Consider the following 26,622-nt stretch of genomic DNA (forward strand, 5'->3'; position numbering starts at 1 on the left):
GGCCCTCAGGTTTATCCTCAGATGTTAGAGGAAATGTATTAATTTAGTTTAGATGGGGCCTTATGAAAAGTGTCCTGGCAGGCAGCAGACCCCCTCTCAACCTCTCGGGATTGACGCTATCTGCCGCAGAGCCAAAGCATATTCCAGCATCAATGTGTCAGGGGGAAAGCTATTAAAACCGCTTTACTTTTCCTAAGTATCATGAGAATAAGCACAAGATTTAGTGAAATCCCTCCCAGAGCACTGGAAATCTTGGGGATTTTCCCCCTGAAATGTTTCCTAATAGGCTGCTCAGAAGTGTCAGAAACTCTTGTTACTCTTCCATGTAGTTTGTGGATTTCAGTGGATTTATTTGGAGCTGAAATGACAAAATTTGAAGTATGAGTGCATCTGAACTTTCTCCATAATCAGATGGAAACCCATTCTCCAGCTCACTAGCATATAATAGTAACAGTACATAGTAATAGTAATTCCAGTGTACACTCAGTGTAGGTGAAATTTTAAATCATTGCATTCAAATGACACATTTTAATGAAATAAAAGTGTAATACTGTAATGCAAATATACACAAGTATAAACTGTTAAGACAATATAAACAAAGTAACTAAGAGTGTGAGTAATGACTGAAAAGGCACAAGCATAATGCTTTTATATGTCTATTCATTTTGATCAATTTAAGCTACCCTAAAAATGATACAGTAAAAATCATCCACACAAACGAATAAATAGCTTTATAAACCATCCTTCTGATAACCAGAAGAGAGTTACACATTGTTCCATCATTTAATGCCAACAATAGAAATAGATCTCCTTTAATCCATTGTTTAGCTCATTACATGTAAACTATTTATATATATATATATATATATATATATATATATATTTGCATTCATGTATTGAAACAAATATTTTGTGCGCGGTCTGGCAGCAACTTTGTACATTATTTGCATTATTTTATAATATACCAAATAATTACATTTCTCAAAATGAGATTTTATAAACAATGGATTTGTCACGATGTGGTGTAGGAGAGGACCCAAAAGCAGTTCAGCAGACGATATAACAAAAAGCAAGTTTAAATAAAACCAGGTAGACACGGGGTAGACACGGGGTAGACACGGGGTGGGTACGAGCAGAACACGAGCGGGCTGATAACAGACACGTAACATGAACAATGAACCCACAAACACTGAGACAGACAGGGATATATACACAGACACTAAATGAGGGAACGAGACACAAGGGCAGGAAGTAGAAACAACAGAGAACAGGTAATTAACAAAATAAAACAGGAAGTACCAACACAACACAAAACATCTAACGAACAGGCATTGTTACAATTTGTGTATACTAACCAGCCTTATTATATTATTACTCAGAGCTCGCTTTTGTAACAAGACGATTGAATTCATAGTCGTTTCAAAGGTTGACCCCCACAATTCAACACAGTAAGATATGTAAGGAAGTGTAAGTGAACAACAAGTTATATACAAGGCCTTATCATTTAATAGATCCCTAAATGTGTACAGGATTGCTATTGACTGAAATTGTACATTTAAAGGGGAACTACGCCCATTTTCAAAATTCATACATGTTATTCCTATTGTCTAAGACAGTCAGTTCAAATCAGTAAACATGAACAACTTTCTCCCAAATCCAAAAACTGGAGTGTTTAAAGTCTACAGATAACATACGGGAACTCTGAATTTAGGTATTGTTCCCCTTTAATATAGTCAATATGTAAGAAAATTATAATGATTACAATGCTTTAGGACTGCATCTAATAATTACATTTAACGTCAATTAATCTATTATACTACAAGCAATTATTTTGATTGCTTTTACCGTTTATCGATTTGTTTGGTCCATAAGAAACGTCAGAAATGAGGGTAAATGCACTCCCTAAAGATGAGAAGCTTGAACCTGGTAATGTTTGGCATTTGTGCCTAAAAACAAATCACAATTATAAAAGGAGGTTTATTTTCACTTCTCAAGAACAGCCTTTTGTTCAGGTCTCGTATTATTGGACTCTCCTGCTTCATCAGCATCAGTGAACAATATAGTTGTCAAACTCTTGAGCCATTCAGTGGAAGAAAGAAGATTATTTTCAGCTCTGACAGTAATTATTCAGTTAATAAATACAGCAAATTAGTATGAAACATCAGGGGTTTGTCTCCAGCATGAAGTTGACTTAATGGATTCTTTTCTCGTCAGACATTGGCACCCTCCCCCGGCCGAGCGCCCGGCCTGCCTCTCTGTGTCGTCTTTCATTCCCTTTTCACCCCCAGGTCTTTCTGTACCTGTCAATTTCTTTCTACAGTGTGACTCCTTAATCCACCTGAGTGCATGGAGGACAGTTTTGACATAAGAAGAAAAGATAGACTCCTAAGGAGAGGACCAGTATCTTTAGAGCCCGGGGATAACCGGATTACGACAGACATTTTGTGCTGCTGGCAGTTTTTCTTATTACCCTTTTTTTCTCCCCCTCATCTCTCCAGAGTTGAAATGCTGCCCTTTAGAAGTCACACCAAACACTGACTAGTACACAAACACACACACTCTCTGTGTTTTCCCAACTGAAGCAGCTGAAAGCTTTGAGCAGAGTCAAACTGAATCTTGATAGATGATAGTAGCAAGAAACAGATTTCTCCTCACTGGTCTTCTCATGTTGTTGTTCTCGGACTGCTTCTCTTCCCACTGTCGAAAAGCTCTCTAAAACATGGTTCCCCTGCGAAGGTAATCATTGTCTCTGTGTGGCGGTGGGGGCCTCCTGTGTGTGAAGGCCTGAACCTACAGCCCAGTAGATAACAGCACAGCCACGAGGTGACAGATCAACCGTCTGGCCCCTGCTGCCAATCACTTTATCCCTCCAGCCCGTCTGCTCCGAGGAATCCCAGAGAAAGACGCTCTCTGAAAAATGTCTTATCATCTCCACCACTGGATCTTTCATGTCCATTTATTTTTGCCTTTGAAGAGGCCTGCGGTGCTCTGATTGTGGGAGGTAAATGAAGTAAAGGCCTCCTCCTCGCTGGTACCCTGATATCTAAGTTTATCGCCGCTACCAAAACCTAAACCTTCAACTAACCGCCACAGGTCTGTCTACGGGGAAACACATCATGCTTCTGTCATGGTAATAATCCTTTTTGCAGAAGCCATTTTGGTGCCTCTGAGGCAGCTTGGAAGCTTCCACTAAGACATCTAGAAATGTATTGAGTTTCTTCCTGAGTATATACTCCATACGGTAATCCCCTGTTTTTACCTATAAACTCCTATAGCGCTGTATATACTTATAAGTTATTGCTCAGACTTTTCTGCATCAATGTCATTTCAATAACAGATGAGGAGGCTAAAGCGCATATTTGATCAGAAAAGGTTTAGTAATTATGAAAACTGTAACAAGCGATGAGTCACCCAGGGCCAGAGAATTATGGCTGTGATTAATATTGATTTTGTAGAGAATGGAGAAGGAAGAGCTGAGCCGCTTGTACACATATTGATATATAAGAAACCTGTACGCCATCATGGGAAAGAATTTAAACGAGTGATTGTGTCGGTTTGGAGTTTTAAAAGTAAGAGTACAGATTGTGATTTTGAAACAAAGATGGAGGCAAGTTCGAGGTAGAGTCTCCACCCACTAATGCAGGCTCATATGTAGGGTCATGTCCTCAGTACTTTGGGGGGTTACCTTATAAAAATGAAAGGGACAGTTCATCTCATAATCAAAACTACACATTTCCCCTCTTACCTGTAGAGCTATTTATTAATGTAGATAGTTGTGCTGTGAGTTGCAGAGTGTTGGAGATATCAGCTGTAGAGGTCTATCTTCTCTCTAATATAATGGAACTAGATGCTCTCTACTTGTGGAGCTCAAAGAGCCAAAAAATACATTTAACTCAACAGCAAAGTTTCTTTCCAGAAACCATGACCTGGTTACACAAGATAATCCACAGAGCTGGTTGTGAGCAGGTTCATGTAGTAACTATTCTTTCTACCGTATCACCGCCCAGAAGATAGCGTACATCTACTCATGGACGAGAGACTTGTGACAGAGCGAGATGTAAACATTAATGGCTTCCTCTTCGGCTGAGCTGCAACATTAACTCGCTCAGGAGACCAAACAATATTTAGACCTTAATGTTGGGAAATAAAGCAGCAACACCGTATCTTTCGGTCTGTAATTTCCTTGGAAGTTTCCTGGAAATAACCATGTACCTCTGTGCTAACTGTGAGTTATTTTAGGTTGCTGTAGTTGTAGATTAAACTCAAGTAAAGTGTAGTTTTTAAAGAATTGCTCTTTTGCAATAAAATCAGAAAATTCAGCCCAAGAAGTCCAAGTAATAACTACATGTAGAGACTTTCTTTTAGGGGATGTTTGGGGGCTGTGGACTCATGACTTTAGAATAGACATTCATTAGTGAGCAAATGAGCAACCAAGGAGGAGCTGCGGTGCAACACAACCTCCAGAGACTTTACAAAAGCTTCTACTTTTAGTTTTCTATGCAGCAGATAACTCGCACCACAGGTTTCCTGCCTGCACTTGCCTCAGTAGATATTTGGAGAGAGGGAGAAGGAGGAAGTCCCTCAGAAATGTTGTACAGTCACTTTTTTGTGAAGGGATTACAGTGCGCTCTCTCATTCCCATTGGCTTGGCCGCCGTGACAGTGGTGTGGTGATGAGTGGTTGACATGCCCAGCATCATCCATAACAAGCTTCCAACTTGGTCCTGTGTGGCTACCATTCATTGCGCTTTATGTACTTTTCCGTCACACTTTGTGCAAATGCTTCAGTCCATTTGGAATTACAGTTTCTAGTACTTTCTTACCAAAGAGGCAGAGAAAATATTTCTTAACTGACCACTTTTCCGTTTACGCACGAGAGGAGCATGAGCTTGTTGGAGAGGTGACTTAAGTTAAAGACGGACCTGTGTGTGTGGGTGTGTGTGTGTGGGTGTTTTTTTAAATAATTGATGTGCCAGTTTCTGAGATGGCAAAACCTTTAGATCACATCAAAAGACCCATGAATGCTTTCATGGTGTGGTCCAGAGGCCAGAGGAGGAAAATGGCCCAGGAAAACCCAAAGATGCACAACTCTGAGATCAGTAAGAGACTCGGCGCGGAGTGGAAGCTGCTCTCCGACACCGAAAAACGTCCGTACATCGACGAGGCCAAGAGGCTGCGGGCTCAGCACATGAAGGAGCACCCGGACTACAAGTACAGACCCCGGCGCAAACCCAAGAGTCTCCTGAAGAGGGATCGTTTCGTTTTCCCGCTACCGCCTTTACTCGGGGACACAGCGGAGCATTTGAAGGGATTTTCCATGGAGTCCTTTCTTGTCCCCGGGGATAAAGCCAGAGCTTTCCTCGCTCCCGTCTCCTCCTCCCCCTCTTCCTTCTCGCTGCTGGAGCCGGTGGCGCAGTTCAGCACCGGAGCTGTCCAGCGCATGGCGGAGATACCGCACGCTCTGGCCGCCGGCGCTCTGCCCTACAGCGCGCACACGTTTGGATACCAGACTGGAGGGATTGGGGGTCTGGGTTGCCACGGACAGCACACCCACAGCCACCCGTCACCCTCCGGCCCGGGATACGTGGTGCCGTGTAACTGTAGCGCCTGGTCTGCTGCCAGTTTACAGCCTCAGGTGGCATATATTCTCTTCCCCGGAGGGATGACCAAAAACGGCATGGACTCGTATACTTCACCCAGCTCCAGTGTGTGACAGGCACTCCAAGACGCGCGCCGTCATAACGGGGAAAGTTTGCGCACACAGGACCTCCCCGTGTAATATGACAAAAGAAAAATAACTGGCTACAATACATGTTTTCATCCTACACATATCACAGCGAAACTGAATATTATAGGCTAGTGTTTCCACAGATATTATTTCAAAATGCCATAAATTGCTGTCTACCATATACTGAGCACCAACAACACACTACAAGTCTCCATATTACGCGTTATTCCATGTAAATGCAGAGGAATGGTTTGGTAAAGATGTTATATTATTACCCTTTTGACAAAAATATAAATTTAAACCAGTTTAAAATTAAATGCACGAGGCCCACGCATAACCTTTCTAAATAATTGATAAGAAATCAACAGGCGAACTAATGTTACTGCCAGTCAGAGAAACATGAAGCTGCTGTGGGTTTAGTGGTTTATTGACACAGGCCTAAAAAGGCATTTAGTCTCATTTCTACACTTTAGATTCATACACTGTTACATGTGTCCAGTATATCTGTCTCAGTTTGTAGGTCTGCTTTTTCATGTTTTTACTTTGGAGCTTTTCATAAACTTGTGTAAATAATGATTTAACATTTGCAATTACACCAGTTTTGGATACTAAGTGATTTGCTGTTCAATGAACAATGTTGGTGTGAAGTTGATATTATAGTTTGTATTTGGGATGATCCACATCATCACATTTTCCCTTACATTTTATTAACGTCTACTGATTATCAAAGTGTAATTTCTTTTTTGTTGGATGTCATCTTATTGCTGTAATATTAATTGGGGGAAGTGTGTTTTTATGTTCCTGACAACCTCGTATTTAAACAAGCTGACCGATAACAACACAAACTTACACAAAAGACAAACAGATACTAGTATAATGCAAAAAACAGAAGTCCATGGAACTGACGAACATAACTAAATTAAATTCTATTGTCCCATCTTGTTTGGTGACTGCTGTATGAGTTTCGTTGTGTGTCCGTGTGTGTGTTTGTGAGAGCGAGGCTTATGATAAGAGAAGAATAGAAACTTCTCTCCTCCCCATGTTGTTGACAAAGTGATAAGGTGCCAAGTTGAATCATGGAAATCATTTGAGGTACTGTTTGTTTCAAACTTAGTAAGAAGGAAGTCCTCACGCTGAAACCACTGACCAGTCTCCATGTGACGACTCAGAATTGTCGTCCAGTATCTATGATGTAGAAATATTTACCAGGAAAGGCCTGACCGCAGATGCATCAGGATGTCTGGGTCATGGCCAGAGGGTCTTTGGGACTTTATTAGATATCACATGGTAGAAATGCAACAAATGTCCTTCTCTGGACATGAATCGGGGACGTCGTAATTACATAGTTCTTAGGATAAAGTGCCAGATTTGATTTAATATTTCCTCTTACCTGTAGAGGAAAGTGTTCACAGGTCATACATGAAGCAAAAAAATAAAAATAAAACAAAGGGGTCCAAAAAAAAAAGTATAATATTTCCCTCTGAAATGTAGAGTAGAAGTTTAAAGTAGCATACAATAGAACTACTCAAGTAAAGTACAATTACTTCAAAAATGTACTGAAGCTCAGTACTTGAGTAAATGTACACATTTGGTTCTGCGTCGTCTCTGTGTGTTCACATGTTTCTTGCATCTTTTTTCAGTGTGTGAGGGTGTCGACATGGAAAACTGCACAATTAACCCACAGACCGAGTGTTGGCGGTTGACCTAAAGTCCAGTGATTCAGTTTGCCATGTTTACATTTAAACAGTTAGTTCTCATTTAGGTGCCAGGTGCGCCTATCACCACTGTGTCCACATCTCTCAGCACAATGTGGCCCAACCCATGCTGCTGCATCACCCACTGGCTGAAACCCAACCGCCTCCACCCCATCACTACAAAGTGCCACTTTGGCCATTTTCATTCTCTGCCCGCACACCATTGGCACCGTTACTTAAACCATTTACCTTCGCAGCTAAAGTTTAATATTAGGTTCTTGATTTATTTAAACAGTGCACAAACCATCCTGCCAGTGTATTTCCGTAACTTCTGAAGGAGGAAACGACGATGGCGCCTTCAGTTCTGCAGAACGGTGGATTCATTTTGGGTTTGCTCGGGGCAACAGCCCTCATCGCAGCTACTGCCATGAACAATTGGAGTGTGAAGGACAGGCAGGGGGAAGTGGTGACGTCTGTTTACACCTACAAGGGTCTGTGGCAGGACTGTGAGACGGCTTCCTCAGGATTGACAGAGTGTCGCCCGCTCTATGGCCTCCTGGGCTTCTCAGGTAGGACTCTCTATTTCATACTGTAATAATAACTAAACACAAACTGTGTCTGGAATAAGTCACTTTCACTGTGAAGGCCACAGCCTTATGGGTTTTTCTTTTGAGTAAATTAAATAGTCCCATTCCTGCTCTTCAGAGCATTGCAGAGCTTTCCCTGATCACAGCAACATGCAGCGAGTAACTACGTTTGAGGAAGCTGTACTCCAACAGGGCTTTACTAGTTCTTCTCAAAAGGATTTTCCAGTCTCATTCGGTCGCATGGGGTCCATGATGACACGTGTAAGCGACATAGAAGGTCAACCCTTCTCTCTGTGCGTCCAGGGGGCAACATTTGCTTTTTTCCCCCCCTCCCAAATGGCTAGTTAATGTTCAAATGTTACCAGCCTCTCGGAGCATCGTCTTGTGTGACTTGTGTGGCAGCTCGCATGTTTTACCAGCATTAGGGTGGTGCTAATGTTGTGCCCTGTCTGCTGCATATTTGTAAAATATTATGAGAAGGATGATGAGATGAGGAACCTGCCACAACCATTGTAACAAAGTTCTTGTACTATAATAATGAAGTACAAGGAAATAAAGCATAATGGGTTCTTGGGTTTAAAAGTGTCACTCAAATGCAACATGGAGAGGGATGAAACCAGGAATACAGTGGTTTAATAAAAGAAATAAAAACACTCCACCATTTAGTGAATTAAGTACTAAAAGGATAAATAATAATAAATAAATAATAGATAAGTCTATAAAGGGAAGCCAAAAGCAAAACGCTTCTCCTTATAACTATTTACTGTAAATTAATATTATTCTTTAGACAGATTATATTTAAAAACAATTTATTTTGTCCTTATACCAACTCTTGTTCCGGCGTCGAACCCCCTCCTATCAGTGTTTGTATTAGCACCAGTGCATTCTGGTCACTATAATGGACAGCCAGGCCGAGACTTAGTCAACACAGTTATCAGAAACAGAACAAACAACAAGCAAAGGGCAGGTTCCTACAGCACACCTACTGCGGGAGAATACAGCTCGCATTATCAGATTAAATACATCTGTTACCGTCATAGCCTTTGGAAGATTACTGGAGATTTCAGTCTTCAATGAGGTCTCTCTGCAAAAGCCTGTCAGATGCACGGTTTATGTCACTTGTGATGCATATTGTTATGCGCTGTACAGCCTCTTGGTAGATTAAGATACAATTAGTCATTTCTGAAATATCACACTCAATCTGATATGTGTTTTCTGTCCACTAGGTACTTTCCAGGCTGTGCGAGCCCTGATGATAGTGGGCGTGGTGCTGGGGGTCCTCGGGGCGGTGATATCCGTTTTCTCCCTGACCTGCCTCACAATGAACAGCATGGCAGAAACCACCAAGGCCAAGATGAGCCTCGCCGCTGGCATCATGTTCATCATCGGCGGTATGGTTACAACAGAAATATGAGGGTTGTTTTCTTTCTTAAAGAAATAATAACTGAGTGTTACCTTGAATTCTTTTTCTCACATGCCTCCAGGGTGAACGAAGACTCAAAAAACTACTACCTAAAACACTTCTGACGAGAAGCCGTTTATGTTTTGATCGATTACAACAGATCTCTCTGAGGAGTGAAGTATTCCTTTAAACTGCACTTATTAACTTCCTGTCTATACCCCTCTGCAACCTTCTCTCAGGTGTGTGTGGCATCGCTGGAGCTTCTATCTACGCCAATCAGATTGTGGCCAGTTTCAGGGTGTCCACCTACCCCAACTATGGAGGCAACATGCAGGGAGGGATGGGGGGAGGGATGGGAGGAGGGATGGGAGGAGGGATGGGAGGGATACCCAGGTAGGATATATATAGATGATTATTTTGCTTGTGTTTTCATATGATTTGCGTGCTGGACTACATTACTTCTTGTTTGTCTTCACAGATACACATTTGGCCCTGCACTGTTTGTAGGTTGGATAGGAGGGGGGGTCCTGGTTATTGGTGGCATCCTGAAGTCACTGGCTTTCAAGGGAATGGTGAAAGATGAAAAACCACAGTGAGTGCCCGCACAGATTTATAGTTGCTAATCTACTGGTGCCCGTGGAGCTGTTTTGGACTGAAATGTACGTTCTGTATCGATCTCCAACTATTTTTGCCTCTTGTTTTCCAGTTACCCGGGGGTGGCTTACAAACCTCAGCCCCGCAACAAGAGTGACCTGAGTGATCACCATTCAGAGGGCGACAAGAAAGTGCAGAATTATGTGTAACTTCTACCATTCCAGCACCAACAATATATGTTTGCTAAGGCGTGTGGTTCGAGCTGTTCCCGTGCAGCATGCTGTGTGGGATATTTCTTTTTCACTTGCCTCATATACACATTAAGTACATCTTAACTTTAAATAATGTCTCACATTGTAACAGCAGTAAAACAGGTTTAATACATTTTCTTGATGCGAAATATGCAGTTTTTAACAGGTTGTAGTATATATACAAAACAAATATAAGTGATGGAACAAAAAGTTTAAAAGGCAAGGATCCGACTAAAGAATCTGCAGAGCGTTAAAAAGATCACAGCTGTTTGAATTGTGCGGATCTTTTGTCTGATTCTTGCCAAAATATGTGGTTTTCACATGCATGCATCACCGTGGTTACTAGATATTTGTAAATGCTTTATGTCATTTTTTACTTGAGTTTTGTTAAATCATTTCATTTTTATGTTAATAAAACACTGATTTGTGAAATACGTGGTTTGAATTGCTCTGAGAACGTTCCTGATTATGAACATCATATTATATTTATGCAGGACCTATGTGAGAAAGGAAAGGGTTAGATCTGTGCTCTTGGTTGAGCGTTGCTCCTCTATCTGTAGACAACCTGCAGTAATGATCTACTATAGTACAACCAGGAGTTACACTGCTGCGCTCTGCTTATACAGACTGGTAGCTGGATGAAAACCAGCAGAAGCTAGAGCTCCGGGCCAGTGTGTCCTTCAGTACACAGTATGTTCATCCTGCAGTGGAAAATATGCTTTTATGGTTCCTCTCCCTTTCAGAGAAAGGAAATACCTGCCTGAGTTGCAATACCGTTTCAGACCACTAGATGTCAGCAAATTGATGTCTGTGGTTTAAACCAGTACGAGGAGAGAGATCATCTCTGCTGGAGTAACAAAGATTATTGTGTTATTAAAAACTCACATTTAGGGATTGGACTATATAGGATACAATCGTGGATCGGGATAAAACATCACAAGAAATTGATCAGAGTGAATTAAAATTATCGGAATAATCGTGAATATTCTCACTTGAGTGATTTGAAAAAGCCGTCTCACTCAGAAGTGAAACATAGAACCGGATTTAAAAAAACTATCATGCAAGAAATACACTAAAACAATGTCATCTTTATTATACAGGAGGGGCCTTATAATAATGTCCTTATTTAAGATCGTTTCGATTTTCACTAGAAAGGATGAGTCCTGTGATACCAGTGTGTGCAATAAAAACAAGTTGTTTAAAACATCCTGGACTTTACATTTTATTAATGTCAAGAGTTTTAAGCATATTCTGAATAGCAATTATTTTTTGGCCAGGATAATCTTGACCTTACGCTTTCATATCGTCCCATTCCCAATTTACATAAAAAAAAAAAAAAAGAATCTATAGACAGAACCATCAGAGACTTGTTTATTGTTGCATATTCAAACAGTCACCTCACTCGCTCAAAAACAAGCATCCAAAATAAATCCAGTTTCTCTTCAAAGCAGAAGATGCCGAAAAAAAGCACAAACATACATCAGAGCTCACATCCCAACACTGGTTTACTGTGAGGCCGTCACCAACGTGTGCTTCAGCAAAGACATCTGCGTTTGGAGAGCAACTAGGATTCATTCTCGCTACAAATCCACCAGCCACAATGTTGAGCGTTATAAAAAATAATCATACAAGAATATCAGACAGACAACAAAACCGTTCAGAATGTGCATTGTTGTTTCTCACTGACGTTGAGCCACGATTAATCTGTAGTCTTCACCATTAATCTGAGTGTGCTGCCCATCTGGGCTCTGTAATTATGTCTCTTCACACTATCGCAAGTTATTTGGTAAAATCTTCACCACACCACATTTCACACAAAAACAGTCATAGTAATTTAACTACCATCTATCAAGGCCGAGTTTTGTGTCGGTTCATCCAAATAATTAACTAATTAAAAATGTTCTCAGCAGCCCCGAGCGTCTCTGGCCATGCAGATAGTTTTGGTTTATTGTGCTCAAGTTTTAAGAGCTCCATCTCTTCAGATTTATGTCAAAACCTAAATACAATGGATGCAAGTGCATTTATTCTTGTGCGCTGCTCAGAACATTGGATTTTTTTTTATTTACAGCAAAAAACTTCCCAAAATAAACATGAGTTTTCATTGGGACCATTTACTCAGTAGAAAACGGTTGACGTTAGATGGTTTGTCCACAACAGATTCTAGAACGACGAGTTGTTTTCCAGTGCTGCGAGCACCACAAACTAACATCGAGCTGAAGGTGTACACACAAATCTCAGGCACATAAAACAGAAAATATCTGCATGGCTACGTACGATCAGAGGCGTTGTAATTTGGGTGAATCGACTCTTTTAGGTAAGGACAAAAACATGAAAACAATTTCTTTGAGTAGATTTGTCTATATCTGGTCTAATTTCTCACTCAGGAACTCCTCCACGCTGTCTGTGTTCCACTTGAGGATGCTGAGTTCTTCAGCGATGTTCCCGTTATCGTCCAAAAGCTTTAGTACAGGATCTGAGCCTCTGACGTACTGCAGTGTGGGAGGAGGTGAGAGAGAAAGAAAACCAAGTTGGGTGTTAGGAAGACAGGTTTGCCCAAATACAAATGGAAAACATTGAGAAATGTTTGAGTCATACGATTGACATGATTTCTCTATGAAATTGCATTTCCCCCCCAGAGGAAACTTAATGCAATTGTAATTGCGGGATTATATAGTCATGCTGGTACACAGTCCATCATCCCTACCTTGATCTGAAGACCCTTGAACATCTTTGGCTTGTCACTCCTGACAAAAGCTGAGGAGATAGAAACACGGGTGAGACAAATGGCAGGTAATCAATCAGTCTTTCTATTTTAGTACGGAGGTTTGTAATTGGTGACAACTGCAAAACCTCCCGGGAATGTGGCGTTAACAGCAGAGAAGACAGCTGCGAACACAGGATATCTACAGCTGAAGTAAACAAACGGGAGCCATATGGTACAGACGCCTTCCCCCATACTCAGGCGAGCTGCAGCGACTCCATCAACGAAACCCAACCCCGACTTAACCGAACGTTACAGAGCAGAGATGGGCGGTCTCCTCTCAACACACAGGATGAAAAAAAAACTTCAAAAGCACGTTTGCCCTCCGGCATTTCAGACCACCTACTGCAAAAAGTGATTTCAAGAGGATACATTTCACACATTGATCGAGACAGAATCACACGACGCACAAACTTCTGTCAAAAACAAAGTAGATGGAACTTTGAGCGCAGACCACAGGCTCCTCCGATGTTCCCATTTCCCGAGTTGGGAAGTCGTTCTTCCAACTTTGGGGTGTTCATGAGCTTTAAAGTCTTAATGTGAAAACATGGACGTTACAAAGAAGATGTGTTGTAGTCTATTGCTCAGAGCTCACACGTTGATCTAATTATTCTGACACCACATGATCCAGCACAAATGCCCCATCTCGCAATGTTAACGCAAGCGAACCATAATTAATGTATCCGCCCCGTGATTCGGAGCCACCACAACATGTAGTGTGGTCCAGTCTACACCCTTCCACGTTTCCTGAAAATTGTAACCTTAATCCTGCCGACAGACAAACCGAGCCGAATCATATCCCAGCACTAATGTCAGTGTAATGATCGTGTTCTGGTGGAAAACTTACCTTGGACTTGAGGGAACCTCCCCAGTTTTCATCCACACACCTCGAGGATGGCCCCGGCATAGAGCTGTGTGCAGAGAGACACAATGTCAGGTAGTCAATGGAGAGCGTTTTCCCCCACAGACGCATCAATGCACACAGAGACAAAGCGGGCTCGTGGCCCAGCTGGTGGCAGGACGCCTGGCCTAGAGGAGTAAATTTGATTGAGGCCGACTGATTCATAAACGTGTCCAGGCAACTCCCTGGGGGTCATTAAACTGTGAGGCTGTGCATATGGAGCAGGGCTGATGGATGGCCGTTTGTGCAGGGCTCACTTGTAATCAAACCTCCAGCACCAATATACAATGAGTTAGATGAAATTGGAGTGTCACAGCAGTTTTTCAAGACCATGCTCTGCGTTTCAGGGAGGAGAGCGGTAAACGGCCTGGTTGGCTGGTTCACACAGCAAATTAAATTGCACATGCAAAACCAAGATCCTCCGCCGTCCCTCCCTGTAAACAATCCAGCACTGCTGAAATGACATTTCCCTGCTTTTCATTTTACCACGCATGGCAGATCAGAGACAAGTCACGACTGTTGAGAGCAGGAAACTAGGAAACAAGTAATGCAACTCCAACACTCCAGCCTAAAGCATTAAATCATGATATTTAGAATAGATATAGTACCGTCAATAAAAACAGGCTGAATAGATACAACTAAAAGGTTAACAAGAAAAAACTGCTCATCAAAGATCAACAGGTCGTCCTTTACAGCAAGTTTAGAAGTTAAAACCATAATGAAGACTGAAAAATGTTTTCTCGTCCTTGAGCGGAGATTATTCTGGATCATTCCACCGAAATTCTTCAAAAGACCACAGAATTATTCTGTGAGCATCCTGACTGGTGAGACTATATTTTTGCTTGGATTGAAGATTGAAGGATAATGCTGGTGATAATATACTCAGACATAAACACCTAAACCAACAACGTGTTAGTCTCAATACTTTGTGACATCCCCGGCAGATGTCCTACAGAGAAACACTGTATGGGGGCAGCCAGGGGGCTGAGGTGCTGCCATGTGCAGGTTTGCTCTGCAAAGAAGCACACATTTGAAAATGAGTAAAAGAAATGTCAGCCATGCTCAGTGAATCTTACTAATCGACAAGGCTGCGAAATAAGCAATTTCTCAGAGGGTTTAATGACACGGCACTGATGTCAATTGCGAGACTGACAGAATTCTTACAGCAGATAATTGTTGCCGTCTGGAGAAAATGTGCTTAGTGACACTGTCGTTTCCACGGGGACCCTCGTGGTGCAGCTGGAGACGGCCAATTGCTCTTCCAAGTGACATTTTCACTCAAATTGTGAGGAGGAAGAGGAGTAATCTTTCCTCTAAGTGTCTGTCTGAAACAGAGTTATCATCAAGAGGTAATGAGGTGTGCACTGCGCTTTCCCAAGGTGCTGTTGCTAGGATACCACACACTCACCGGGGGTTTTGCTTAATCAAAGAAGAATTACATTGTTTTTCCACAATCCCGTGACTCCGTGTCTGCCGGGCTCCGTGTCAAGAGCCCGGCAGAGTCTCCTTTTGAATTTGTTGTAATCACGGGAGCAATGAGCACATAGCAACACCTCCTCCCCAGCTTCAGAGGTTGTTACTGCTAAACTTGATATCGACGCCGCGGGGAGTGTGAAGCTGGGGTTAAGGAGCCTCCACTCTGAACATCAGCGAAGGATTGAGTCCGACTACTGATACTGACAGGTTGAGTGCGGCAGCTCAGATCTGATGCACAGCTGCACAGTGTCAACAGAGCCAGCGACAGGGAGGCGAAAACTAGGTTGTTTTTAGTAGCAGTTCAAATGCTGGAGGTTGTGATCCTGTCAATGAAAGAGACGCATCCTGACACGGAGGTTCTCAGAGTGCTCCTGTCCACTGAGGAGCCCGTCGTCTGTGAAGCTCAGTAAATGACTAGAGACTAGGGCTGTCATCATATCACATTTTCAATACCCCATTATCGTGGCCGAAACAATTCATGATAACGATATCGCAGCATCTATAGAAAATAATGCCATCAGTCAAATCTTAAACGTTGTTTATTGTGGGTGTTTTTTTAGCAAATTACACTTACGATACAAGTGTAGGGAGATCTAACTAACTACAAAAAGTGATTTGATCATTTCAGAGGCGCTGGATTATTGTCACGATATTATCAATGTGTAAATGAACTGCATTTATGTCGCACTTTTCCAATCTTTGCGATCACTCAAAGCGCTTTACAACACATGTCAGCATTCACACACATACAGAGTCAGAGGCTCCATACAAGGTGCTCATCAGTAGACACACACCTGAGCCACCCGTGTGTATCATTAACATGATAAATATTTCAGATTTTTGAATGTCATTTCTTTAATTGATAGACCAGCCGTAGAGAGAAGGGAGGGGATGCTATGCAGCTAAGGGCCACGAGTCGGATTGGAACCTGAGCCACTGTGGACTCCACCTATTTACATGGGCCACCCGCTCTACCAGTCGAGCTACCAGGTGCCCAATATTTCATTATTTAATATCAGTTATCCCTGCTGATATACTTCTTATCCCCTAGTTACACCCCTACTAGAGACATGATACAGATCAGCTCAAGACCCCAAAATGAATCAACTATCGATGTGTTTCTCAAGTCTCAGTCATGCAGCACAGACAATAATAAGTAACTTTCATTTGATTATTTTACTGCATGCACAATTGTTAACATTGTTTCTGGTTACATTTCCTTCATTTTCACTGAATCTGCATTTATAAAAAGGTCTTTGTGACACGCTCCTCGCTGTGAATCTAGACAGCTAATTGATTTCCCTGGAGCTCTGTTTTCCCTTTACCTTGCGCGCTTCCATCTGGGCCTCCTGCTGGCAACACTGCCGGCAGTAGGGCTGGAGCTTGGTGAGGCTGAACTCCCCGAGCAGGTCACAAGAGCTGCACAGCAGGTTGCTGGAGAAGCCCAGCTCCCTGCATGTCTCAGACGACAGATCGGCACCGTACGCCGACAGCTGGAGAGGGGAAGGAGCAGATAAGAGTCAGAGAGGCAAAAAGAAAAGGCAAAGTTTTAATAGTGCTTACTTCTCATAGGCAGATGTTTGAGCATTTTTTTATTTTAAAAGCATTATGTTAGAGTGAGAGAGGGAGCGCTGCAAGCCCCAAACAGCTGTTTGCATCTCAAATGTTTTTTATTTAAGCATGTGGAGTATTTTAGATAATTTAGAAATAGTGATTCAGCAGGTCTCAACTTTGGGACTTATCAAACAGCTGTTCCTATTCCTCCCCCAGCAAGTTTTACAGAGAATAGTTAATACATTCAAAACTTGTTTAGCTCTCTCATAGTGCTACATTCTTAGCATTATGTTGTCATTTATCATTTCTGTGGCCATCGCCAAGATGCTGCTCTGATGGTCCTGCAAACTTGGACAGTGAAACTTCTATCATGGTGATTCTCTTATTAATGGGCTGTTAGGTATATCAAAATAGGCTCCAAATCATGAGTTATTAGGAGAAGACATGTAAAATCTGAGTTTCAGCAGCCTGAATGGAATGATCATTTGTTTCAGAAACACATTTTTCTGCCACTGCAACGATTCAACTGAGAGATTGACAGACGAATCAGGCTCCTTAGATTGAATGGCCAAATAAATACTCAAATATTTAAGGATTATCCCTAGCACGTAGAGAACCTTTGTTGGCCTTCAGGTAACGTAAAGGAGCAAAAGGCCATCTCTAGAGACAGTTTGTTTGTCCTTTTCTGAGATACTGTAGAAACATGGTGGTGCATCATGAGCCACTCAGTGGTAGATGTAGACTTGAAGGGCTCATACTAAGCTATTGAAAACACAACCATGTTTGGTTTCAGGTGATTATATACTAATGAAAACATAATAATTATAAATACTGTATTCAATTTCTGCTAAATACTACACGTGGACCTTTAATAATAATAATAATAATAATAATAATAATAATAATAAACCATTGCAGCCTAATTCTTGGGTACAAGAGATTTGTCTGGTAGGAATGTGTGTAAACAGGGATGCTACTTAACCGGATGTTTCAGTCTAAGGTGTGCTCATCCTCTTTGCTGCTAAAGAACAAATGTAAAACTTTCATAAAAAATGTCCCAGTGCATATTGAATAACAGGACTCAGCTGATGTTTCATCAGTACTTGACAGGCAAGCTAATAAAGACGAGCAGTTAGGAACATAATCCGTTTTCACTTTCAGGAAACCAGTGTCCTCTCTGGTTTGATTACCCCATAAAAAAGTCCCCCCATTTAATAATAATAATAACATCTTTATTTGTATAGCACCTTTCATACATAAAATGCAGCTCAAAGTGCTTTACAGTATGGCATTAGAAACAAACTGAAGTTTTCCTATGAACTTTTTGGTAGGCCAGGGAAGATGGCATTACAATAGTCCAGAAGTTAAAGCTTTGTCTGAGGGGAGGCCCACAGTCTCAGAGTTATAAAATCTCTGCAGTCCAACCTGCTTGTAATTAAACATGTATCAATGTCCCGCCACCCCGCTGAACGGTCTCGCTTTGACACATTTCTCAGGTGGAAGAATGCATCTTATTATGTAACTTTATCTGATCGGCAACCCGTATGTACCCACTCCTTGTCAATACAGTAGTCACTTCAGTTGGGAATAATAATACCAATAGTATTTTGACTAGTTGCAGACGTTGTGACGGGGATACGTACATTTAGAACACCGGAAGTGGTGTTGTCTTTCTCTTTAAAAACACTCGTTTCGACAAACCAATCGGGTAATACATATACAGTTGATTACATTTACTTAAATTAACAATTAGCTGATAAATATAGAGACTGGAGAGTCTTTGCTTCCCCATCGAGGCTCTGAGGTTGAGGATAAGCCACGTCATTTTGAAGCTCCAGGCTCAGCAGGATGCGGCTAACAAAACTGAACATAACGTTAGACAGTTGTCAGCTATGCTAACTAACATTATAAAGAACAACTGGAAGCGGCGACAAGTACTTATTTTCAGTGGCAATGAACTCACCGTTTGTAAAAGCGAGAGAAGCCACAGGAGATACACCTCTCCCGACATTTTAGAGTCTGCTGCTGCTTTGTTAGCCACAAGAATAAACTACACTGAGGACCCCTTTGTGTACTGAAGGGCTGCCCCGCCGCGCCTGATAAACTTGAGCTAAATAAAAGACAAAAATAGGCAACACATTCAAATCTTCTTCAAACAAGGGCCAACAGACAGTAACATAGACAATAAAAAGACAATATATGCTAAAATATGTAATTAAAATAAAAATAGATTTAAAAAGAAGAATTACCTTATTTTGTATACGAGAAATTAAATACATACCTTTTCAGCTGCCGTTTAAAATGTTCACATAGCCTGCATCTCTTATTTCTATGAATATTTGAACAATTTAGAAGAATGTCGTTTTATTTCATCTTTCTCTAGTTCTGGCATAGTCCAAGGCCGACTCAAAATATCTTCTTCGCCTGTGTGCTGTAATAATGGTTCAAAAATAACTGCGACATCTGCTGTCCGTGTTCAGGTCAGTTTGTGAAAATTGTCCAATCCGGTTTGAACAAGCGGTGACTGTCGACGAATAGAAAGCCTCAGCTCGGTGGTGGACTGCTGGTACATCCAATGGCCTGAGTGGTAGTAGTCTGTCCGTGGTGCGGTGGTGGACACACACTGCACGGGACAGGACAGCGCTACATGGGGGACGCAGGCGACAGCGGCTGGTACCACCGCTACACCCCGGAGAGACCAATCCTCAACCGAGAGACCAATCCTCAACCGAGAGACCAATCCTCAACCGAGAGACATCTCTAGAGCTTTACGACGCTCCGCTATTGGGAACTGAATTGATGAAATAACCAAGCCGAGCATGAACACATCGCATTTGAGGTAACCAGAGGATTTGAACACTGGGAGATATCCACACAAACAGAGGGAGAGAGGGCCATGCTCACACACTCAGCCGCTTTGTAATCACCGTCGTCGCTGTGTGTGTGTGTTTTCAGTGTCTCCTTCTCTGAGCATGGACTGACCCAATCCCTCTCTGGATGATTTGATGGGGCTGCTCAGAGTCATGATGCCGCCCAAGATGCAGCTTCTGGCGCTGCTGGCGTTCGCAGTGGCCATGTTCTTCCTGGAGAACCAGATCCAGAAGCTGGAGGAGTCCCGGGGGAAGCTCGGTAAGTTTAAGGGGCTGCAGCCCGATCCCATCCCGTCACAACACTCCAGCAACACCGTAGGCTGGGTGTGAGGTCTCCTTCTTGAGTCACTGTATATACTGTATGTATGTGCATCACCATTGTTGTGCATTTGGGTCAGTGTGCTGAGAGTGCAGCAGTTCAGACAATGGCACACAGTCATAACATGTTAAATGATCTGGGAGCTGTCCTGCTGAACTTTGCATGGTCATTCCGAGTATTAGTAGTAATTTAATGCCTACAGATAGTGTCTACCTCACATCCTAATCTGTGCAATGCCGTGTCAGATTGAGGAGGTGCTTCTACCTTCAGCCTGTTGCCCTGTGTCAGTGAGTGTGTTTGTACACTTTTAATCTGACAATTATTTTCTGGATGTGATCAATCGTTTGGTTTATGCAATGTCAGAAAACATTGAACATTTCCCATCACAGCCCAAGATGACGTCTTTGTCTTTATTTTGTACAACCTGCAGTCCAAACCCCAATGATATTCAGGTTATAATGATTAAAAATAAAAAATAAAGCAAATCCTTTCATTCGGAGGATGTTTGTCATTTATGCTAATAATCTCAAAAAACCCAAAGCTCATTTGAAAGTACAGGACATGCTATTGGAGCTGGTGATTCTGGGAATAACAGGAAACCTCTTTTTGCTCAAAGTAAGTTTTAGTGATATTCTGCATGCATGGGGACGCTACTCTGCTGCAAATCCTCTCCTGCCCATTTACCAAACTCTCTCCTCTGATTAAAACGTGACTGGTGTTGTGTTCAAATCTCATTGCTCACTCCCATCAGGGGCTCACTCCCAATAAAGATCTGGGACATTGCAGGATTTTCTCTCTGGTGCCTCCACTGTGGGGATTTTTTTTTAAGGAACAGCAGAGCAGTGCAGACAATCTGAGGGAGCAGCCAGCGTACCTCGGGGGTTCAAACACAGCCTCTTGTATCATTTTGATGAGTGGGAGCCTGGCATGAAAAGAGGCAGCTAATAGACCATTTTCACGGCAGACATTTTGACACGTCATAGCAGGAAAAGCTCAGGTATAATCAACAACTTTAAAAAATGGCTGCAGTGAATTCCATTTAGTTGAGGCACTTCCAGGGTCTTGTATTGTGCATGCTGCTTGTTCATTCCGATGGCTTACAGGGACCCTTAATGGAACAGAGAAACCATTAGTTTTATTACTAACACCTGTGCCCATGTCTGCTGTGAGAAGGCCTATTACATTTGAACTATTGTTTGTTTTAAAGGCCCTGCACACCCACACAAGTGTCATTCTGAATGATTAGACGAGGTTGTCACCATCATGAATGTAAGTTGACGATTAATTGTCATACAAATAATTGCGATTTATTATTTTATTTACTAGAACTAAATCCATGTTATTTCAATGGCTACTCATCAAAATGATATGATCACTGACAAAATATTGTCAATTAATCTCCAGGGATAATCTCCAAACTATGTTTTATCTCTCGCTTTGCTGCACACATTTATTTGAAATAGCTTGTAGTTAAACTGTGTAGGCCAACCTTATGTATTGTAATACGTGGGTCATTAATCTTGGGGAACTGCATTTATTCAGAGACAACCTAAAACCTAAACTGTGCATTTACTACTTCGGAGACTCTTAGCTACAACGACACCTCTGTCATCATCTTGCTTTGTAAGCAATACATATGGTGTCATATGAGCTGAAACAGAAGAACCCGTCCTGCAGGGATGACATATTTTTGAAGGCCAACCCAGAAGCCAATAGGATTGTTCCATTGGCATTTGAATTATAGCAGAAAATAAGCTTTGAAGCAAACGAAAGATAATCTTCACACATTAACACCACTTTTAGGATTTTTGAAGCGTAAATGCAATGACCAGAAGTAAAAAGCTCACGTTAGGCTATAAACAAACTCTTCACATGACTCCACGTCACCGCTACTAAGCTTCTAATTTGATTTTGCAACAATCAAACAAAACTACAATTAGAAAATAGTATAAATTGATAAATCAACAATTTGGAAAGCTCGAGTTGGAATAGGTTTTAATTTAGGTTTCTGAAGAGCCGTTGTGAAGCTTAGAGTAGGTGGCCCCGTCCGTCGTGAAAATAAGCATCATCGGTAAAATTGAGGCTGGCCCGGGAGACGCAGCGGAGCTGGTGAACAACACCTGTCACTCAAAGCAACCACACCCTTATTAAAGAAAAGAACAAGAAAGAAATTCAGGACATACAGGCAGCACTCCAAAATGATACCGCTTCGGATGAACTGCACATTGCAATGAAACGGGACACAGAGGTCAAAATGACGCCCCACAATAGGAAACCCTGCAGCTCAAAGAGAGACATCAGCATGTCAAAGCTTTGGATGAATCCTGTAATGTTGCAAAACTGAGAAAGAGCCGATTAGTCAGCAGGATGACGCTTTGCAACATGAGATGCAGGAGTTGAACAAAGCTGAATTGACGCCCTGCAGCATGAACTCCAGGGACTCCAAAATAAGCCATAAGGATGACAATTTGAGGATCTGGGATGACGTGTGACGGGGAACAGTTGACCTCATGGACGTTTTGAAGAAGGAAAACAACACTTTGAAACAGCAACGGTGTCGTCAACGGACAGCTCATGGTTAAAATACATTTTAAGGACGAATATGTTAAACTGGAAGCTGGTGTGGAGTCATGACTAAAACTCAGTCTGAAGTCCACAACAAGCTTCTACATGAAGAAGACTGGAAGTGCAAGTGACGTGCTGAAGGAGCAGCACAACGGAGTGACTCAGGATATCCAGATCTGCAAAGACAAACTTAAAACTCTGAAACAGGATAAGGATAAATTATAAATCTGTGTTATTCTTACCTACCAGAATAACACTCTGCAAAAAACAACGTCAGGACCTGGAGAAGAGGTTCTCAAACGAACAAACCGGAGGATAACATCAATGTGATAAAGTTATAAAACAGGACTCTTCAACTTAAGGTTCCAAGCTGTTAGAGGTTTGGACAGCTTATGATTCCCTGAAAGTGGATAGAAACGCCACCGTCTAGTTCTGGACAATGAAGCTCTCTGAAGAAGTGGGAAAAGAAAAAGCTCTGCAGGGAGAGCGATGTGGCCGAAGAAAGACCACAACAGCAGAAAAACAGACTCCTCAAAAGAACAGATCAGCTCAGAATATTTCAGTTTTTACTTTGGCTATTCGTGGAATTAAGCAGGAAAAAAAAAAAATAATTCTTAATTTGGTTTCACTCTAAAAACGTTCATTAATTTGTTACTGTGATTGCATGGGTTTACTCCGGGTACTCCGGTTTCCTTCCACACTAAAGAAACTTTCATTACTTAGCAATTCATTAATACAAAATAAATAAACAGTTGTTGTAAGTGTCAAATGTAGAAGTGCAAGTTTCTGTGGACAATGTGCTCTTGCAGATGACTCTAAATAGAAGTAAGACTGCTGAGTTCTAGTTCTACTAAAGTGAAATATCTTACCAAGACTTCCAAAGTGCGAACACCAGTGCAGGGCTTCAGTCCAACTCAATTTCTGTTGTGGCCCATTAAACAAATTAATTAAGTTTTTTCTTTCTTTGATTTAAAGATTGTTTTCACTTTACTTAAAGCAAACAATGCTCAGTTACAGTGACTTATAACCAGCTTGTAATTTATTATCTGCCTATACCTCAGGAAATTCATTACTTCACTTAAAGCTCCTATTGACCTCTAAGAGTAACGTGTAATCACAGTCTTAATAATAATAATAATAATAATCTTTATTTGTATAGCACCTTTCATACAAGAATTGCAGCCCAAAGTGCTTCACAGCAGAAACATAACAATTAGTACAAGGACAGAATAAGATCATCTACAGTACACTAATCAGTGTTGATGTAAATGAGTCTGAAGTACCATTATAAAAATAGCAGAATTAAAATAGTAGATAAAATAACATTGGAATTCATGCCTAGTTTCCCTATCTGTGCCGTACTTAACGACCCTACTGTATTATACATTATAAAATTGAATACAATGCATCATAAGAAGTTTATAATTCATTACAACTATAGAAATTGTAACACACAGATCCTTGCAAAAAATAAATGTTAGTGAGAGACCATCAATTATGAAGTATTATGATACCATATGTCTATATTATAAAATGCTTTCTAATGTGTTATGATCATTGTTCTAAAGCATTATTAATATATACGAGTGCTTATAATTATGCATCGCTATAAGCAGATTATATAAGTATGTTTATAATGCATTTTAGGCACGGGCGCCATAAAGAGTGATACCAAAATAATCTATGGAGAAGTCGTGCACAGCAATATAAAATATTAGAGGAGGAGTTATCACCCGTTTAACTTCCTGACAAAAAACAGTATTCAAACAGTAACAAAGGAGTGCATGTTGAAGAACATGAGATTCATTGGTTTGTTTAGTTTTTTTATTGTGAATTTGTATTGACTATCATGGAATTTCACTGGTAATGGTATCGACTACGAAATCTCTGGTATCGTGACATCCTTACAGCTGAGTGTTCACATGCTGAACAATCAGGAGTCCTGGGGGTATAGATGGCTGTATTGGCCTGTGACATGGTTTACTGCTGTTGTAAAGAGCTATACATTACACCCAGTGAAAACACACACACACACACATACTCTCTACCGATGCTGAAACAGAACCTGAGAGGCCTTTCCCCCGACTGCCCACCACCGCGAGAATCTGTTGACTTGGCAAAAAGTGCTCTGATGGATGACTGGTCTGAGCAGACGTCTGTATACTGGAGCTCTGAATTATGTGCTGCATAGCCAAATAGTTGTGACTGAGGCTTTCACAGGCAGGATGCTGACAGCCAGCCACAGGACCGGTCACATTAGCAGGTACGCCTGCTGCAGGTCCATCTGTTCAACAACTACAAGCCAGCATCACAACAAGCACAGGTGGTGTCCAAACCCAAATCGCATATCTATGAATGACTCTTACGTGATGAGAATGGAAGAAGTTCTACATGTCACCTTCCTCCTTATTGTGTTCACAATTACCTCCATGTGTTTTGGAATGAGGGGCGCTTTCTCCTCACAGTGTGGAATCCTATTGCCTGACACGCAGGTTGAATCATTTTCCCCATTAGACACCTCCCGCAAGGCAGGCAAGCTGTGATTTGCTTCCAAACTAATTGTCGTCCTAAGGTTTCCCTGAGAAGTCTCCTGCATTACAATCATGCTGCGATGCAGTCGTGTGTCCTGCTGTGGGCCTAATGCCTTATTCTGACACTATTTCTCTGCGGCAGCTGCCGGCTGGGTCAACAGTAACGCACACTGTGCAGGGACGAATGGACGGAAAGAACCACATACGGGGATTCAGGGACACTTTCTCTGCCAGGGTTGCCATTAAATCCTTCGAGGTTCAGGCAATTTTAGACGCTCACCTTGAAGAATATCACACTATTATTTTGAAGCCCGCTAATGATACGTCAAACAGGAGACAAATGCCTGAGTTTGATTCTACTGCGATTAGATCTTTTAGAGACAATTTGATCAACCAGTCTGCACTTTTAAAGGCCCCGACCAGAAGGATTTTCTGGTTCTTAAAAATTACTGAAAATCATTGTCACGTAAATTGTCTTGTTGAATATTTTGTACTTGCCAAAAAGAAACCTTAACCTCTTTCGGCGGAGTTAAGAATCAATAAAGAATCTGACCGATGCGCAGAATCGAGAATGGCTGATTGATAAAATCTTGTTTTTTGCAAAGCTGACACTGGTGATGAAGTCAAACTGAAAACTGTAGGATGAGACCTCATATCCCTTCACAATAATACCAAATGCCAGGGTGGTGTATTGTATGTAATATTGTATTAATATTATAATCATTTTTATGATTCCTGTGTTTTCTGGCTGAAAGCATGTTCATTACACAGTTGAGTGCGTCATTATTTGTGTAACATCTGTCCCTGTAACCTCCTGCGTTTATAGATTCAAGCCGCACTGAACTTATTTCCTCTGGGAGATTATTCATAAACACAAAGAAAACCCTACTTTTCATTGTAGAATCTCAGTTTTTGTACCCTTTTTATTTAATGCTTTAAAAAATCGGTTAATAACAAAACGTCTTGCCATATATGGCAGGTTAATTCTAGAAGGCATTTATGGTATGTTAATCGCTGCATAAATAGAAACGTTGCGTATATAACTGTCACCTCATGGCCTGTGTAACTGTAGCAAACAACCTCTTCACCTCTGTGGCCTGCAGGTCGTGTGAGGGCTGTGTGTCACCCAACAGGACAGATATTCAGACACTTTGTTTACCCCCTCGACATCCTCGCTTTTTATCTGCTGGCTGTTATTCAGCCTGATTAAAGGAATTCAATTTCTATCTGTTGCATGATAATATTCAGCTCCCGACACACGCGGCTCTGTGATGAGCTCTGAGGGAGAAGAGAGATGCTGTTGAATGCACAAGAAGGAAGGAGATGCATGCGCTCTTTGTCAAAGTGTCAAAGACTTTTAAGCATTCAATTGTCGCCGCAGCCCGTCGCT

General features: G+C 41.6%; 4 protein-coding genes across 4 annotated transcripts in view; 3 read left to right on the top strand and 1 right to left on the bottom strand.

Moving 5' to 3' along the window:
- The first annotated feature begins 4,882 nt into the window (after positions 1-4,882).
- On the top strand, positions 4,883-6,631 carry LOC115022746 (transcription factor Sox-14). Its single transcript, XM_029453828.1, has one exon. The coding sequence runs from the start codon at positions 4,984-4,986 to the stop codon at positions 5,710-5,712; it is 729 nt and encodes a 242-aa protein (XP_029309688.1). The 5' UTR covers positions 4,883-4,983; the 3' UTR covers positions 5,713-6,631.
- Positions 6,632-7,648: 1,017 nt separating this feature from the next.
- Positions 7,649-10,676, top strand: cldn18 (claudin 18). The gene is made up of 5 exons (XM_029453988.1): positions 7,649-7,990; positions 9,235-9,399; positions 9,650-9,803; positions 9,889-10,002; positions 10,117-10,676. The coding sequence occupies exons 1-5, from the start codon at positions 7,771-7,773 to the stop codon at positions 10,211-10,213; spliced, it is 750 nt and encodes a 249-aa protein (XP_029309848.1). The 5' UTR covers positions 7,649-7,770; the 3' UTR covers positions 10,214-10,676.
- Positions 10,677-11,611: 935 nt separating this feature from the next.
- On the bottom strand, positions 11,612-19,057 carry selenof (selenoprotein F). Its single transcript, XM_029453003.1, has 5 exons — positions 18,911-19,057; positions 16,719-16,886; positions 13,864-13,927; positions 12,960-13,009; positions 11,612-12,744 (listed from the first exon to the last, which is right to left on the bottom strand). Exons 1-5 carry the CDS (start codon positions 18,956-18,958, stop codon positions 12,613-12,615), a joined length of 462 nt encoding a protein of 153 aa, XP_029308863.1. The 5' UTR covers positions 18,959-19,057; the 3' UTR covers positions 11,612-12,612.
- A 331-nt stretch (positions 19,058-19,388) lies between these two features.
- The window catches only part of hs2st1a (heparan sulfate 2-O-sulfotransferase 1a), a 31,729-nt gene continuing 24,495 nt past the window's right edge, over positions 19,389-26,622 (top strand). Inside the window, exons 1-2 of the mRNA XM_029453002.1 lie at positions 19,389-19,786; positions 19,903-20,076. Of these exons, the coding sequence (XP_029308862.1) occupies positions 19,953-20,076 (124 nt within the window). The 5' untranslated portion in view covers positions 19,389-19,786; positions 19,903-19,952. The remainder of the gene's footprint in view (positions 19,787-19,902; positions 20,077-26,622) is intronic.

The sequence above is a fragment of the Cottoperca gobio genome, chromosome 17 (assembly GCF_900634415.1).
Source record: "Cottoperca gobio chromosome 17, fCotGob3.1, whole genome shotgun sequence".
In the NCBI taxonomy this organism is placed as follows: Eukaryota; Metazoa; Chordata; class Actinopteri; order Perciformes; family Bovichtidae; genus Cottoperca; species Cottoperca gobio.

Bases quoted from the DNA above. Each gene is read 5' to 3' on its own strand.
- cldn18 (XM_029453988.1), top strand. From the start codon at position 7,771: ATGGCGCCTTCAGTTCTGCAGAACGGTGGATTCATTTTGGGTTTGCTC. The intron at 9,400-9,649 runs GTATGGTTACAA...ACCTTCTCTCAG, and splicing joins CATCATGTTCATCATCGGCG to GTGTGTGTGGCATCGCTGGA. The intron at 9,804-9,888 runs GTAGGATATATA...TTGTCTTCACAG, and splicing joins GGGATGGGAGGGATACCCAG to ATACACATTTGGCCCTGCAC.
- LOC115022746 (XM_029453828.1), top strand. From the start codon at position 4,984: ATGGCAAAACCTTTAGATCACATCAAAAGACCCATGAATGCTTTCATG.